The 18,617-nt window shown below is 39.9% G+C and overlaps 1 protein-coding gene across 5 annotated transcripts in view; it reads right to left on the reverse strand.

The window, feature by feature from the left end:
* NT5C2 (5'-nucleotidase, cytosolic II) overlaps positions 1–18,617 on the reverse strand; it is a 67,336-nt gene that overhangs the window by 19,698 nt on the left and 29,021 nt on the right. For all 5 annotated transcript variants that reach the window (XM_062000797.1, XM_062000799.1, XM_062000798.1 and 2 more), the window contains one exon: positions 9,922–9,995. In XM_062000797.1, the coding sequence (XP_061856781.1) occupies positions 9,922–9,995 (74 nt within the window). The remainder of the gene's footprint in view (positions 1–9,921; positions 9,996–18,617) is intronic.

The raw sequence follows: 18,617 nt of genomic DNA on the forward strand, positions 1-18,617 counted from the left end.
TATATTAGAAATACATTTATATCAATGTTGTGCTGAAAAAAAAGTGTTTAGTTAAAGCCTCAAGGACTCAGCTCCCCTTTTACAAGTCCATCCCCTGTCTCTATGCAACCTGTCTCAACAACGTCTATCCAGTGAGACCCTAGACCAGTGTCCCAAAACAGGACAGATCTATCCCCAGATCTGGGGATAGAATCTCCATTCTGTCAACATCTCCTCTGCACGTAGCCCCAAAGCTGGGCACTTGGTGCCAGCTCCCACACAGGATATCTGTGAGTCACCTCTCCATGACCAACCAGACTGCTGACTGTTTCACACAAGCATCATTCCCGTCACTCATTCCCTGGCACTTTTGATCATCCAACCTGCAACTCCAGCTGAGAATCCCGAGGGAAATGGTGAGTGACCAGTCCTGGAGGTGTTTGGGACACCTGATTTAATTAAAAAATAAAGCCCACTGAAGCAGCAATACCAATTAAACATACCAGTAAGTGCTGGGCAGGCATTTTACATACTACCATAGTCAGGAAAGTTTGTTTCAGCTGCAGGGCCAGAGGTCTGAAGATCCCCAGAAGTATGCTATCTCACCTCTGTACACTGATCCTCCTTTCAGGGTATCTATTATCTTCATAACCCATTACAGAGCAACGACAATTAGAAAAGAAGATTCATGCTCTAGAATACTAATGACTTCAGCTTCTGTGTTACAGGGCATTTTCTAACCAGGGGAGGTCTTGTCAGGCACTGTCACTGAAACATAACAAAAGGGAAATAGTAACGTTTCAACCTGCTCTGCTGCCTGTGTTAAAATAATTCATTACTTAGACAGGAAAGAATCTGAAATGTCATGTTTAAGTTTCACACTTGGGTGCTAGCTTCCTTTTCGTTTTGACAGCAGAGTCAGACTGCTCTGCTCTGAGGGAGTCCAGACTCACTCCTGGCTTGCACAGTGTGGCAGAGTGCTGCCATTTTGCACTGGAAACACGGCAGAGAATTTTCTTTTCTGAGAACTGGAAATGCTGCAGATGTAGCAGTACTGCAGGAGCCCTGGCAATCCCAGGAGCTGGGGTAAGCACAAACCTCCAGCCCCCCTTGCCTTGCATTTCTATTTTTGAAGACACATCAAGTGTTACCTCAACTTCTGCTGCAGCTGCTGAAAACATTTCACTTCACAGCATCCTCACCGGACACAAAGGAAAACCAGACCCTCCTACTTAAAGCCTTTTTTGCTACAGCACTGGTTTCGGTTCATCTCTGCCCACATCAGCACGTCCCTGCTATGTGCCTCCCTGTGGGTAGGGCGATGGAGTCCTGCACATCTGTGCTGTGCTGTGCTGACCTGGGAGCTCAGTGCCTGTAAACAAACTGACAGAGTGGTAAACGTGCCTGATTGTAACCGCAAGAAATCCCAAATGAAACCCTTGGGACAACTCATATGTTTTCAATTAGGAATGTGGTGAATCACTGACTTGCCATTTGTTTATGGACTCTGTTGAACTGTGACCATAAAGGATTTGTCTACGGTCAAAACAAGTTGAAAAATAGCCAGGAACAGACCCCAGTCCTCTTGACTCTTGGGTTTTGATTTCAACCACTAGACGGTTTAAAAAAATGCACTGTATTATGCAAAGCAGGATTGTGGTATTTCAGCCTATATTTAAATTGAGTTTTCATAACGCCAAACAAACAAAATGGGTAGCAACAGTATGTTTTGCTTCTTTGAATTCACTCAAGTTTTCAATCTGAAACAAGAAGAAACTGCTGCCATATTGATCATAATTTTCATTCACTCAAAGAAAACCTTTTCAAACACAAAAGTGTTCTGTACAGAAAGACCAAGCTGAGTTTTAAGGACACATCAATATTTAATGTACTTTTTCTATTCCACTAGAAATTAGGTATTTGTGGTGATCAGTAAACAAGCCTGAACAAAACCTCCAGGTGCATCCCAGGACGTTTTCATATGCTTAACACATATCTGCTGTGTAATAAACAGCCAGATCTTGCACTAAGCCTCTTGCAGCCACAGATGTTTTTAACAGTAAATCTGATAACAGGAAGCAAGACGAGTCACTAATCATCAGAGGGTTGACTCTTCTGGACTTGAGCTTCAGTGGCTCCCCAGCACTGTTTTCTGACAATGTCAAATACAGGGTTCTGGATGGAAACCAGCACACAACTATAGAGAAGTACAAAGGCTCTGCAGTTCCCAACTGCATCAGTGCCCATAAAGCAGATACGCACCAACTCTGCAGCCTAAAAAGTGATGGAAAATTCCTTACCTCTAATGCTCCTGCAAACATCTCCAAGTGCACAGCACAGCTTTCAGCTCCAAAACCTCTAACCTGGAACTGTATCAGCTCCTATTTTCCTACTCTGCATGCTAAAAGGATCTGTAAAGACAGGATTTGTTGTTGCTTCAAGGACTGACACTGTCTTGTACGTTCAGCTTGGCTCTGAACTGCTGGGTCTACTCTTAAAGTTGTTTTTATCATTGCGTTTCTACTTGTTTTAAAAACAAGTGTTGTCAAGTATCATCAGCTTTAACTCTTCCCAAAGCAGTCTTATTAGTGCTCTCATTGGTAAATTCCAGATATTTTTAGCTTGCTGCTGCTGCACGTTGTTTGCCTTCAATGTAACAAAGATTTGGGCTGTTTGGATATGCCTCAGAGGCTGGCAAAACAGAGCTTAGTGTTGGAAAGATTTCTTCTGCTTAATAAAAATGCATGTCTTGAGGTAACAACAGCAGCACTGAAGTCCCATTTTGCATGTCAAGAGAAGCAATTCAGAGGGACTTTGCATTTCAAGGAGACTTCAGTTTGTCTATTTTAATAGTTGTCATAACAGTCCTTTGCACTGGAATAATATTTTAAAGATGACTACACAGTCACCTGTTCTTTGATGGGATTTTTTTTTTATGGTTTCCCTGACACAAGAGAATCTTTTTTTGTGCTTTAAAAGTGGCCTTCACAATTTACCTCTCTCAGATACAGCCCACCGGGAGTCATAATCCCATACTGGAAATATCCCCGCATTTCCATGGTAACAAACTACTGTGCCAAAATATGGGCTTAGTTCCTCAATGAAGACTTACAAACAGGAAAGAAATAGTTGCATGGGCTTCATGTTCAAACACAATTTGCTGCCATCTACAAATAAAATGTGCAGTAGCCATTTATACATTCTAAGACATTATTCAGGTGAAGCAGTGTCCAAAGAAGTCCAGCTTCTCATTTCTCTCTGTATTCACTTAAGAGAGTGAGCCTCAGAAATGACACATTTGTTTTACAGTGTGCACCTGGGCTTATATGAAGCACAAGTGCCCATGCTGTCGATAAACCACATACATAAGTTTTTCTGTAGTGTGCTAAAATAAGGCATTCACAAAGCAAGAGCATACATGTGATCTCAGAGCCAAAGCCTTCTGTACTCTCAGCTTTAGTTCCTCCCACAGAGTAAACTGTTTGTGTCATCACAAGGGTATTTGCAACTTAATAGTACTTCTGTTGTGGTATTAAGATTACTAGATAAGGGGGTCTATTAGAGTGAAAAATACCTCCATATTTCTATCTGTTTGGCAAAGACAAGAACTGACCATTGCTACATGAACAGCCTGCTGACCCAGCTTGGTGTTACTCTCATGTTTTTAAGAGCAAGAAGATAGAACATAGCAGCTTTTGGAACTTTCCTTACACTGTTCTTTCAGCAGCTTCTGTCTAACACTCTGATTCTTCAAGAATCCACAGACAGCAGATTAGCAGTTTGTCAGTCAGTGATTTACTGGGACGGAGCAAGCAACACTTGGCCTTCTCCACTCCTCATTCCCAATGCCAGTATGTGAGATCCCACAGCTCCAGACCTCAGTTTGCTCATCACACAGCTTTAAATGATCAAACTCTGAAGAGCAGCAACATAAAAAGAACAGGGACAATAGCCACTCCAGCACTGAACTGGTGTTTGGAAATGAAACGTCTGTCTCTAAGCATATTAGGAACAATTTAGCTTCTCCATCTGCCTTTAGCTTTAAAATACTAATGGCTAAAGCAGGCTGTGAAGTCTGCAAAACCTGCACCTGTTAAACTGGAAGCATGCAAATGTGCAAATGCAGAAAGCATATGTGCAATAGTTAAGGCATCTCTCATTTTCTGCTCAGACAGTTTGACAGCTACCAATTTCTTTCTCAAAGAGTATTTCTCTAAGACTATCTCTAAGACCATACTATTTCTGTATGACATAATGAATTGTATTATCCAGAGAACTAGGAAAGAAGCAAAACTGTTCAGTATCTCCCCAAAGAAGCCTCAAATCCTGTAGTCCTTACATCATCATGAAACTAAATACAAACCTTTAACCTGAGCAGGAGAGCTTCATAAGGGTATTTGTGTTGGACTCCAGTACCAATAAAGAGACAATAACAATATTTGAACAGAAGAACAAGTGTTTCTTTGTAGTTGTTTACATTACAAGCTCAGCAGTCTTTTCTAGTGTCCGGTTCAATCTTCTATGTGTAAAACTCACACGTTTATACTTTGGTTTTATACTTTTTCATCTGTGCAATCCAGATTTTTTTAAATACAATTAATACAATTTTATACAAATGTATTAGTCATATTTCTCAGTTACGGAAACAAAACCACTGAAATCTGATATAACTCGGCTACAGTAAAAATACTAATTCAATTGATGAACTAGTTTTCAATTCAGCTGCTACCTTTTCTCACAGACCTCAGGCAGTAACAAGCCAATCCTACTTCTGGTTGAGTCTGTCTTTTCCAGAGTCAACAGGTAAACAAAAACAGTTCAAAAATAAGATGTGGGTGTGAAAAAATTTCCCTCTCCTCCAAACTGCAAGGGTAGCTTAGACACAAACACCTACTTGAGGAAGGGGCAAAACCTGTCTATGCACGTTGCACTTTGGAGCAAGTTGGGAAAGACTAAAGCCGTCTTTCCCATGTGTTGAGAAATGAAACACTACAGCTGAAAGCGTAAGAAATTTTGCAATAAAATATTTGCAGTGCCTCAGATCTTGGCATTAAGTTGGCAACATTTCCAGGACATAAGTTATATTTCAGTTAGATTATGTTGCATTTGCACACAATAAAAAAAGTATTTTTCAAGCCTCATCTCCCCTTTTTTTTAATTGAAACGGTTTTCAGGAGCCAATGATAATTTTATTATTGATTTCTGAAGAACATGGAAGCAGCAGTGACTTAAGATTAGGAAAGGAATTCCCAATGAAAGCATCCTGCCTACTGATGTAAGATCTTATCTATCTCAGCGACAGAAGAGAAAACTTTCAACAAGACCATAACTTTTGGAGAAGAAGGGCAGTCACAGAGGAAGCTTTTCAAGCACAATTGAGTTTGTAATTCATACTAATTCCCTCTTCATTTGCCAATAGCCTGGTGTGAAATTACAGTCAGTTCAAGAACCCCACTGCTTTAGTCCTCCTCCTGTCAAGGGACATCTATCCATCACCTCATTGCGCAACCTGTCCCATTTAAGACCTAAATAATGCCAAGGCCTCCTGCATTACTTGGATCCAGACCTACTAATTACAAGCGTAGCTCACACTGAGAAGGAAGCAGCCAAATAAAATGCTGTGTGAAACCAATTTTGCTCTGCTGCATTTCCAATGGACCTCACCAACTCTTAGGCTCAGGCGCGTGTCGCAATGAAGACTCTCTACTGACATATCTTTATCTTTCTTTTTGCAGTTTGCAATAAGCACATAACAGAACAGGCTGTGAATCTTTTGGATTACATGCAACATTTTCCTTTACCAAAGCACGGGCAGTTTTGACAGTACTAGTAAAACAGGAAAGCAGACCAGAATTGTTACTGATTACTGGCCTTCCATCCAGTCAGAATGAATAAGCAGAGATGAGTCATTTAGATAACAAAAGAAATTACTACTTAGCAAACAAAATTATGCTACAAGAAGACCCTCAAATCTCTCTAACTTAGGGATCTAAACAGGAATTTTTCAAAACCCCTCAGTTCTGCCCTGACAGCACATGCAGCCCTTCACAGGTGTTTGCAGATCCGGGTGTACAAGATTTTAAGCAGCAACTATTTAACAGTGCACAGAAAGCACTCTCAAACCCTGCTGTTCTTCCCGCTCCTTCGACTTTTCTCCCAGTAACACCTAGCTTAAAAGAAATGTGTGTTTATGCACTAAATGTGATCCACTAACACAAGGAAACCAAACAGAATGAATAGGAAGGGGACAGTAAGCTTCATATACAACATAGATTTCTGAACCTCTAGTATTACTGTACTCAGCAGACAAACTTCAGGAGATTTGGGAGCTTCCACACATATAGGAGATCTAATTCACCCCATGAGGATGCAACAGCAGTCCTTGATGGGAAAACAAGGAATCTAAAACATGACTGAGTTATTTCAGCTTGCTTTCACTTTATTTTGAACTCCCAGAAGTCACATTAATTCTAGCTATAATCACAGTGGCTTCAAATTCAGCAGTTTAATGTCTATAATTTCTTAGAAGAGAAGGCTAAAACCTTCAGGCTTGCTTTTTTTTTTCAAAACAGACTTTGTTTGCCCAACTCACCCATAGCAAATCAATAGTGCTCTCAACGCTATGCAAGGTAAGAGACAAACACAATGAGAGAACACAGAACTTATTAACAAGAATTCAAAGTTTAACCATAATACTGACTTGAAAGCAAACAAAATCACCGTGGCAATGGTGTATCAGACAGGCTTTTTAGATTCTGAGTGAAGTGGTTCTTTAATTTAATAAGGCTAAGAAATACTACCCTATAAACCAATGCATGAAATCATATTTTATGTGCAATGTAACATGATGATAGTAAACCTGCTGTCAGCTGGCAAGCTGACATTCTCAATCATGCTAGTAGTAGAACACATCACTGCAGCCTGTGTGTAGTAGCTTTTACAAGACTGAAAAATGGAAATGCCACATCTCTACCAAAATCAGATTATTCTAGTCAGAAAACAGCCTTATTGTTAAGTAGGTCTGTGTCCTTAAACTCATAAAGTACAGAACTGTCTCAAGTTCAAAATACAACAAGTGATTCTGACTTCTCTAGTACTGAACCACTTCCTAAGTAAGACTTTTGGTGCTACCAGGTTGGTGCTATCAGGTTTGGTCCCTGATTTGGGAAGAGAGAAGAGTGATAATGTGTTTTCTTTTACTGACACCACAGCCTCCTCTTCACAAGATAGGTAATTCAAGGTGTTACTACATAATCATTCTTCTTCCGAGATGTCCAAGTGTATGACTGTCAGCTATGGGACAAATATTATCAGTTTATTTCTGATGTGAAAGTTCATGACAAAGAGTGGGGAAAGGATATGGCATGTGGTTTTTGGCAGGGTCAATGTCTCTGCCTCTCTTCAGTCCTTGAATCTGAAGACTGGAATTGGGATATTTTTAAACAACTTTACAGAGAAGTGACTTAGCAGTATCTGAAAGTATAAATGGAGAAAACTAGATGAGGAGCTGATGATAGTGGAGATGCTTCTGTTCTTCCTCGTCTATTTACATGTCTTGAATGGTCTCCAAAAGGCTTCTGCTCAGCATGCCCGCTTGGTTTGCTGATACCACTTCCAGATGTTAAATTACCAACAAACCAGCTTTTCCCATTGGTTTTAATCTAGACAGTAGGATATCCGTGTGAAAGTGTGTGTAAGGGATAACGTGCCCAGATAGAAAACATGACAGACTACGGAATACATCATATCACTGTAATACTTCAGTTGCCCCTCTTCTTCATTTTAATTTCCAATTAATTACAATCACACACATATTCTAACACTACACTCTTTAAAGCCCTTGCAATGAGAAAGTAATTTTTTCCTGCGTGCAACAGTTGGATATGGTAAATAATGGTCAGGTAACAAAAGCCCAAGAGAAGAAAGGATGACTCTGAGACATAAGAAAGCAAACAGGTAATTTTGTATGTTAATTTCCCAGTTGAGTGAAAAAAAGGGAAATAGTACTTACCAGGCATAATGCTTTTCATCTGCAAAACTCTTTTCAACCTAATTACATTCTCAATTCATTGTAAAATGATCTGCTACTGTCATCTCTGTTGTACCATGGAAGAAGTCACAGGACAGCAGTTTACCCCAGAGCGGTCCACATTTCCAGTTTTCTGCTCAGACCACATCTCATTTCGTTTCTTGTACCATACCTTGTCACTCAGCTTCCCTGAATGCACCAACTTTGCCTGCTTAACTGTGGCACTGTGATCTTCCAGCCTTAGAAGCCCCAGATTCCCATGTCCCCGAGTACTGTTTCAGGATGCTTCAAACATTCACATAATTTCCACACATCATTTTGTGGATAACAACACATTTGCTGCATGTTTACAGGAACAAGCAACACTTGAGTAAAATGAACAGTCAGGGATGTGAGGATAGTGCTGAAGCTCTCCTTCTGTTGGGATGAAAGTTAGCAAAACGCCTCATGCTCCACGTCAGCCTCACTGCAATACCTGAGTCTTTGGAAAATGCCACCAGTTTGGGAAAGGAACAGAAGTTGAGTTTTTGTTACAGAAGTGAAACCCATAACTTTTTTTTTTAAGCATTTGTTCTTGAACAACTGTTTTATGCTCCTTAAAGGCACTGCCAGAAGGCTGTCACAGCTGGGAACACAAACACCGAAAGGACACGCCTGCAGCCAGATCCACCACAAATTAACAATATGCTTTGTGACTTAAAGTGGCAGGAACTTTAAACAGATGTATAAATAAGGTGTTGAACAATGAATCCTTTTATATATAACTACTGCCTCATGGATAACAAAGGCTAGTGATTTAAATATAAACTGCAATTACCTGCCTCAACCTCCAAAACTGCAGCATTGTGCTGAACTGTGGGCACATGGAAACCTTCCTGCTCTTTGCTTAGCCACTGACTCCAGCTCCTGTGACCCTCACACTGTCCCTAGCAACATTACTCATCTCTCATTCCTTCTCAGTAGACACAGTAACCAGATGACCATAGTTGACATACTGCATTAATCTATTATTAGGTGACCCTGACACTCTACCTCACATTTTCTCAGTTCATATTCACAACAATTCTAAATTGAAAGATCAAGGGTGATAGGAACTTTTTATCCACAACCTTGGAAGTGATAATGAGAAGGCGACAGGATTGTACGTGACATCCTCAAGTTACAGCTTGTGTGATACTATAACCTAGGAAAGTGGAAGTGGGGTTTTTATCTCTTTCTTACTTAAAATACATAATATCTGATTACGCAGAAACGGTAACTTTATTCCCCCTTCATCAAAAGTCCCAGTGAACTTGCTTGTAAAGTAATTGAAAGATGAAGAAGTCACATTAAAAAACTGTATGAACCTACAAGGTCTTCTGCCTGACATAAAGAATGGGCAAATCTTTCTAAACTGTGAGCTGACACAAGACATCTTCCCTGCCTTGCCTTTTCTCAAAATGAGTCACTGATGTGGCCAACCAAAGAGTGTGAAGGAAGAAAATCCTCCCAGTGTTTTTCTCAGAAGAAACTACCCTCCCAGGACACTGAAGAACCTGATGGCTAAAGGTGTAGCCTGTTGTATGTACCAAGGATAAAAGAAATCACCTTGTTATTCAAAGCCAAGCTTGCACCAGGAGCAATATCAAAATATAGTAGAATCTACAGAAGTCATTAGTCTTGTTAAGTTTTGGTTTGCTTGACAGCCACAATCACTTGAAACTGTACTGCAGTAACATGGCTTGGGATCAAATTTCTACAGATCACAAATTTAAGGGAAATACCTAAAATGAAAGTGCAGTGAATAGTGAATGATGTATTTGCTAACAGCAGCAGCACCTGCTAACTGGAGTAGCCCAGCCAGTAACTGGTTTTTGCTCAACAGAGGCAATGTTCCCAACGAAGTCAATGACAAGAAAAATGAAGATACTCACCAGCAAGTGTATAATCCATATCAAAACCAAAACATTTTATCTTTTCCATGGCTAAACTTCTGTTTACAAAGACCCTGTAAAAACAGAAGAAATGAAGTCATGGTTATAAGCATTTTCAAAATAACCACGTTTTAGAAGAAACACATTCTGCCAGCTCTCAGCATCTGTGTCTCTCAGGTCAAAATCAGAAAATCCACCTGAAAAGAGAGGCATGTTTCATTTTTTACTGTGAGTTCTCCTGAAGCAAAGCCATGACTTTGCAGGGTTACTCTAATTATTAGAGTGCTGTCTAAAGACATACACGCATGCATGCACACACACACACGGCCTTCCATGTGACCTGCAAAAATTCCTAAGAATAGAAGTGCAAAATCTCCTGAAGCAGAATTGGGAGCTCAAGTGAGAGGAAACTGGCAGCAGAGGATGGGATGCAATACAAATTGCTTGATTAAAACTAGTAATTACAAAAAGGTAAGAAGGAAAAGAAAATTACATTTCTCTAAATAAACTTAGAGCATTTGATTCCTCTTTGGAACTATATCTGGAAACTCAAAACAAACCTAGGGATCCATTTCCAGACTTACACCAACAGCATTAAAAACACATAATAAAGCTCTTATAAACGGTAACTGAGATAAATTTTCATCCACAAGATTATGCTATCCCTATTGTGATTTTTAATTTATCTGTAACTCCCTTGAAACTCCTTGGCAAAAATGCTATTTTTTAAATTCCATTTTCACTAGTAATCCTTATTGCAATGTGAATCTAAGCTGAGTATTTCCAGTCCCTTTTTGATGACAACACTTTAACACACCAAATTCAATTTAGTTCAAATAAATCACACGGTAGAGAAATAGGTCAGAGAATACAACAAAAGCTTTCATTGCATCCTGTTCCAACAGCAACAGTAACTAAGCGGCTTTTACTTCCCCAGAACTCTAAACCGCATAGCAGACCTGTAATTCAACAGGACTTCTCTCCACTGTCTGTCTTATCTGAACTTCAAGAACGAGAGTCAGAACTCAGCTGCAGGATGTAAGCCGAGCTTCTCAATACCAATCTCGGGACAGAAATCCCAGAGTCTTGAGCTATGATGCCGAGACAAAATACTCCCGTATAAGAAAAGTCCCAGCACCTTCACCTGTACTCCGATTTCAGTATGTGAAAATTCTCCAAATATTTAATAAGTGTATTGCCCTCAGCAGAGTAATTACCCTCTTAAAGACTGAGCTCGGCAGCACTGCCGTGCAGGAGGAGTGGCGCAGGGACAGCAATACAGCAATGGAGACAGCAAGTGCAAATCCAAGCACTCGTTCATTCCGAAAAGCTGCAAGAAACCACCAGGAGATTCTCCTCGGCAGGCACGTTCCGGGCAGGTGGCTGCAGAACGTGCCCGTTTGACCGCCCGTGTCAATCCACCACAGCTCGGATTTTAACAGCAAACTGCTAACTGCGAAGTGTCGCGCTGCTCAGCAAGTCAGCTTACCTCATCTCTCACCGATGTGCTCCTCGTTTAGTTCGCAGCAGTCTGATTCATCTACTTGACTGAATCACATTACACAATTCCTTTAAAGCTTCTCTAGTACCGATGCAATTTTGCTTGGATCTGATTTGACTTCAGAAGATCATTATGTCTGAACCAAGCCTTAAAGTACTGTATATCTTCTTGGACAGTGCTCTAGAAAACACATCTGTGGCTAATTTAACCAGTCACTGGATATCGTTGTTGTTCCACACAAATCCACTTGGAATACAGTTTCTCTGGCAATAGTATACTTTCCCCCTAACCTTGCACACTCTCTCTGGGAGTCACAGTTTCCTGGCAAAGTGCCTGCCTTTGACAATGGGTCTTGTCACTAAGGGGCCTCAGAGGTTATAGATGACGCTCTTTTCTGATAGATTTATGTATTACCTAAACAAGGCAAAGTGATGGGGAAAAAAATGGAAACTAGTAAAGAAATGTCTTTTGGAAATATGAGATGGGATAGTAAATCACTCAAATTCTCTCCTGAAATAGCTGGCTTTTAAGTAGGTGGAGCAAATTATCCAAATCTGCAGTTTGAATCCCTGTTTGTCTTTTAACATCACGATAGCTCTGATTTACAAGAGGCCAAGACAAAATGCTATTTGGTACTAAACACAGTCTCATACTTTGCATAATGATGATGATTACATTCTGTTGCTGCTGATGCCAGGGAGCATTATTTATTAGCTAATTCAAGTACTCAATTCCTGATCTCATGTTTGTACAGTTTGTTCTGAAAGTAGGGAGACTTAAGAAGGAATCACATACCTCCAGGAGATACTAGTAATGCTTTTTGTCCAACCTAAAGAGTCCCAATTTTCCTCTTGCCCTTAGGCTTAGTGCCCAGAGCACAGTTTTCCGTCCTTCTGAACAGGACAGGAATAGGAAATTTAAAGAAGCTCAGAGGAGCATTTCAGCATTGTGACATTTGGGAACAGTTTGAGGACACAAAACAAGCACCAAGAAGGAGTTGAATGCGCTTATAACAAGAGTAATACGACAGTGGCTGTGAAAGGCGAAAACAAGGGAGCTGACCCAAGAGATCTCTTCCAGTCCAGCCTGCCTATGTTTAGATGATGACAACACCAAACTGACCAAAACCTTTGATAGATCTCTAAGCCTCTGACAATTTTTCATCACTTGCTTTCTGAGTATTTACAAACTGAACCCCGAGACTAAAAAAAACCAAAAAATCCAAACCAGCACACATTGATACTGAAGATCTGCAAAAGTTTACTGGAGGCAATGAAATGAACAACATCTATTAGAGTACTTTTGTTCCAAAATGAGTCTTATGACTAAAACATGAAAATTATTACACCAGCCCCCTCTTGTTAACAGCTGGTGAACATCTCTCTTTCTCCATCAACTCGTAAATATTGCCTATGACCTAGAAACTGTACGTGGCAGGGTATGATCATGCCCCAACAGTGCACAGGACCTGGCAGATTTCAAGGCGTCCTACTGACTGATTTGACATGGTAATTATTACTTCACTCACTAGTGCTGGACTGAAACAGAGCAAATATTTTTAAAAGCTAAAGAAGGCTATTACACAACATGTTCAGGACAGAAAATAAGAACACTTTAATCAATTTAAGCTTGGATATGCCTTGGCAGATTAAACAGCAGACTAAACAGCAGCAAAAAAAGCCTGGAACCAACTTCACTTCTTTTGTGAAGGCCCTACCAGACTCTGGGTTATTTCGTAGGCACTCAGGACCTCAGCTTTAGATCCTGATACAGGGAAGGCGTCTCCCATAAACAGTGCCCTGCTAGACACAAGGGGGCTAAGCAGACACAAATATTTACTGCCAGAAGCTGACCAACTTAACTCAGGGGGGCTTACATCTACGATGAGATTAAATCACCAGGATAGTTTCTAGGCAGAGTCAGGTGCTTCTCAGAAGCTGCACACTTAGCCTGTTTCAAAGCTGCGCTTAGGTGCTAATAGGAGGTATGTTCAGCCTGATTTCAACACCACCACTCAAATGTGTCTGTTAGCTACAAAAATGGAATGTCTCCATAGAAGACATGATATGGAGAAATGGCAAGAGCTGGTTTTAATGATTATAAAGCAAATCCAACACTAAGATTCTAAGAAGCCTAACCACCTGAGAGAAGAGATCCTCTGGTCTCTAAAGGAAAAGACAAGTTTCTTACAGCTCATCTAGATACACAAGTGAAAGAAGCTTCTGGATTAGAAAAGTCAAGATAATGTCAGAGTAGAGGAAAACTAAAATCACCCAACATTTTTAGGTAAGGAAGTTTTAATCTAGAATAATTTTTCCACTTGCCAGAATCAGGAGAAATCACACTTTCCCTTCCCCTGACTTTAAGGCTTTTTTTCCCATTCAGAAAAGAACTATTTTAACCAGGAGCATTGGAGTTAAAAATTAAACTGGTTTAAAAATGGAACAGCACTGATCAGTAAGACAAATCAAACTGCTGGCATGGTATAAGAACATCCTTTGTTCCTTGTGTTGAGAGGCAGAGGTGAGTATTGCCTAAACCCAACTCCACATCGATCTGCAACAGAACATCTCCTTAATAGGACAGTGCCCTTTTTTTTTTTGCCTTCATCATTCCCTCCTGAGGAAAAAACAAGCTTTATATTTCTGATTTGAGGAATACCCCTGTGAATTTCCCACAGTTTTGGATTTCCCGTGCAGTGTGGCTGGAAAGTCCAAGGTGTTGGTGCTTGTGGAGAAGCCAGTTGAGAGACCATATCCAGCCCTGAGCCAGCATATGGCACAGCTGAGAGGCAAGAGCCTGGACTTGGGATGCTTTAGCCTGGCACAGGTCCACACCCTTAGAAAAACAGACCTGAGGAGTTTTCTAAGAGAAATCATGAAGCACATTTCCTCCCTAATGAATTGTTCTTCAAAGATTAAACCCTGCAGCTTGGACACAGCAGAAGGCTCTCAATGATGGCAGTATTTATTTTCTTTTTGAGCTCTACAAATTGTGCTGGATAAGAGAAAAATGTGTTGTATTGCAAGGAAGAAGGAACTGCTGAGCATGCATGAAGGGAGTCACTGAGCCCCAGTATCTTCAGCATTGCAATTCACAGTCCCTCATATTTTTACAGGAAAATCAATCTCGGTTTTGTTACTGTTCCTGTCAATCAATTCTGAGGCAGGAACTTAAATCCCAACTTTCTTGAGTAACACAGATGAGGAGTGAATGCAGAGAGGGAGAAATGTTTTTGTTTTCTTTGTGAAAAATCTCAAAAGCATTCTGTGCCCTGAATGAAATTTCCATGCATTATATTCTTGTAATATGACTGACAAAATAAACAAAATGCACAGAATTATACAACAAAGGAGCAACTTAGCACATGGCTCACAACAACTCCTCATAGTGAGAAAATGAAAATGAACAATGAGAGGGGAGGTTTCTGGACGAGAGGACATTTTAATGACTCTTTGTCAGGAGAGTATGCTTCACTGAAAATTAAATAAATACAAAGAAACTTGCAACAGGGCTGACTGGAACAACAAATATAGTGTGAGCTGGCTAAGCATGACCTACATGTATGTTTAAAAAAAGGCTGTGGTAGACGGTTGGGCTCGAACTCATCACAAATCAGAGACTAACTAGTCTAAAAGGCTCAGATTCCTGCTTCCTCAAAGTTTAGGCACCTTGGTCAGTCTTCACTTTACGGGCAATTTCCGTGTGTTAATAACCTAGAAGAGTTAAAAAGAAATAAGAGGGAACTAGGTGGATTAGCTTTTAATAGCCTCACATGTCCAGGTTCCTCATGGCCTCTTCAAGAAGGCTAATAATGAAAACAAAAAATTCCACTACTCTTATGACAACTGGATGTTCTCAGTATTACTGGCTACTCCCCAGACATTGCGTGGTTGGGGGAGATATCTCACTACATGTCATTATAGTTCTGGTTACAGGTGACTTCAACCAACAGCAGTGAACTCAGATGAAACTCCCACTGATTTATCTGGCACAAACCATGTAAGTAACCTCAAGAAGATAGTAACATATATCAAAATGTCTTATGTTTGGGTGCTGGATGCTTTGGTGCCTGTCTTAGAGGGGATAAGAAATAAACTGCTTTAAAGTACTAAAACCGAGGTAATAATTCTTTCGATCAGTCCTGCCTCTTTAGGCAGGTAATTACCATTCCATATATTATTATTTACCATATAGTTTTGAGCTTTTTGGTTTTTTACAATGTTAGATTTTCAAAGTTGCATTTTATTCTGCCTGCAACCGAAGAGGAACATTGAGACAGGTCGGTATGTTTGGAATTGTATTTAGAGATAGTGTTTGGGCTCAAGACGACTTTAGGCAGGTGAAACAGTATCGGGGAGAAAGAAAAGGACTTCAAAATTTCGTGTCCACTGTTAGTAACACTTCCAACATAGTGCTCTGAAATTTCACAACTGTCCTTGTACAATTATAGTGACATAAAACTAGAAAATCAGGATACAACTGGAACTTAAAAGTCTGATGAGGCAATATACAGAAAGACAACTACGAGCACTTCCCTCTGAAATTCAGCAGGAATCGGATGGAAGGAGATAGCCTTAGCCATTTCTGTTTCCATTGTTTGGGTTTTCTTCCCAGGCAACAACAAAGTGCCAAGGAGCTTGTATATGGCTTCCATCCCAAAATAACACCCATTGGATCCGTGAAACTAGAGATCAGGAGACATTTTCAATGTAATTTCTTTATTCTTACTTTGGCAAGTGTTCTGCTTTCTCATAAACTCACTCATTCTGCTGCCTTAAGGCTCCCCTCCTTCCTCTCTCCAATGTCCAAAGCACTAAAGCAAAATAACTGGTGAGCCACATGCTGGCCTCCACTACACACAGGCCACCACAGGAGTCCAAGGAGGTTGCCCAAAGACACGCGAGGACAGACCACAGCCAGCAGTGCTGACAGAGCTACCTCATTTACAGTTACATGACAACACCACACATCGCCCGTCTGAACGTGTGTCCAAAGAAAAGAGCATTTTCAGGATGGTAAAGATGTTTTTATCATGTGCCATCTCACTGAATTGATTGTTTTGAAGAGATTTCATATATAGATACCTAAGTAGATTACCAGTTTCAAGCCTCAAAGCCTACTTTATATAACATTTCCACCTGTTTACAATCACTGATGATCCAGCATCAATAAGAAACAAGAGAAGCACTGAATAGTCTAAAGTTTACAATTTCAAACCAACTAAAATATACCTTTAACCCTAGAAATCAAAACAATCAATTGGTAATCCTTTTGGCGCTATTATATTCCCTTTCTTTTACCCAGGATCTCAGTGTACGTTAACAGCTTAAAACAAGTAGTTAACTCATATTACTACCACAAGATGAGTTGAAAGCAAACTGAAATATAAAGAAACTTAATCAATACTTAATGGCTATCCAGCAGGAGAATTAGGATTAGGAATCACGATGCCATATCCCTTGTGCTAACCAGTAAACAACAGAGCAAGAAAACAAAACTAAAACAACAGAAACTCCATGTTCAGGATGAGAAGTCTCAAATAACTCTGATGCAAAATGGTAAAGGCATCCCAAAGCCCGTATATTTAACAAAAAGGCCATCTCAGCCTTACTGCCCTGTTAAGCCAAAACCACAGAATAAAAGTAAATGCAAATACCTGTTTCCTGCATCTTGATAACTGTCAGTAACAAGAGTGGATGGAACACCAACTTTTTCCATTATTTGCTTTAACTAGATGTGGTTGCTATTTAAACCCTAACGAGTTATGTGAGATAATCCAGAGGGTGCCTAGAAATGCTCACTCAAAGTTAAAAAATAGACACTAGGGCAATTTGGTGGCTCAGAGTCAACCTAGTTCTTGCCTAATTACAATCACGTTAAATGACAGTACTCCTCCAGAACAAATGACCTAGTGATTATCCTCTACCCGGAAAAGTCAACAAGCAGTGCATGAGGGAGGTGGCCTCACAACCACACTCACTAAGGAAAAGCCACTGAACTGCTACACATCCATTTTATTTCCGAATTAAAATGTATGTTGCCAATGGCACAGAAATGCAGTATCCTCTTACCAGTGACCTCTGTTAGAGAATGAATAACATCTAGCTTGTATATTAATTCATCTTTAGACCTCACCTCCAACAGGCGCCAACAATGTTGTATAACGACGTTGGGGCTGATAGTAACACTAGCTAGGCAAAAGTCTTAGCTGAAGTCATCAGAAATCTCCTGAAGATAAAATCCCACCACTTCTACCCTACAGTTTTTTCTGATTCTTGGTGTTGTTTTTACAGCCCTTGAACTCTATAGCATAACATAGATGTTCCTATTTGCAAGCTTTACTTACTTCATCAATAACCTCAATACTCTCATTTCCTAAGCAGCTATACAAACTGATCCAAACACCAAGTACAATTTTTAGGACAAAAACAGCTACAAGGGAAAACAGCTATTAATATTTGATTTTTAACATTCTTGCCTATGGCACTCAGACATGATCATGATGTAGTCGTCATACTCTGAGTCAGCCTGCATTACACCAGTAAAACCAGTCTCAACTGGGATTTCTGCCAATATTATATGTTGAACATATATCCATCAAGTATGGTACAATAAGAAGTGCAACACCTGAAAAAATACATTCCTAATATGAAAGATCAGAGTAAAATAAGACTATATTTTAGTATATTATTAAAATATGACAGCATCTTCAGAGTTAATTTTATTTATGATTTTTTTTACTAAAGGGGTTTTTAAGTTTTATGCCCACAAGAACATTATTTTTATTTTTCAAAGTAAATTATTTTGCTGGGATTGGAAACTTTTCCCCTTATTTTATGCTGCTTCAACATTTACAACTCAAGCATATCCAAACTGCTGTGGTTCATGAGAACCAGAGAGTCAAATCAATTGGTCTGGTATCTCCATTGATATTTAAATAAGCATGAAGTAAATCAACAGAGAAACAAGATTTTAAAATTTCAGACTTCAGAAAACCAAATACTATCAGTAGCATTTAGAAAATCCCAATGAATGACTTTGAGCTCTGGGCTTCAAACACTGGTATCAAAAGCTGCCCTGATTATGTTCATCTGTAATGTGTCCCAGCTGCTCCAGCCTCCTAGACCAGGCCCATAAAATCACTGGGACCAGTTTTAAGGTAAAAAAAGGTGACAGCTTTAAATTCAATGTT

Source organism: Colius striatus, chromosome 8, assembly GCF_028858725.1.
Source record: "Colius striatus isolate bColStr4 chromosome 8, bColStr4.1.hap1, whole genome shotgun sequence".
Taxonomy (NCBI): domain Eukaryota; kingdom Metazoa; phylum Chordata; class Aves; order Coliiformes; family Coliidae; genus Colius; species Colius striatus.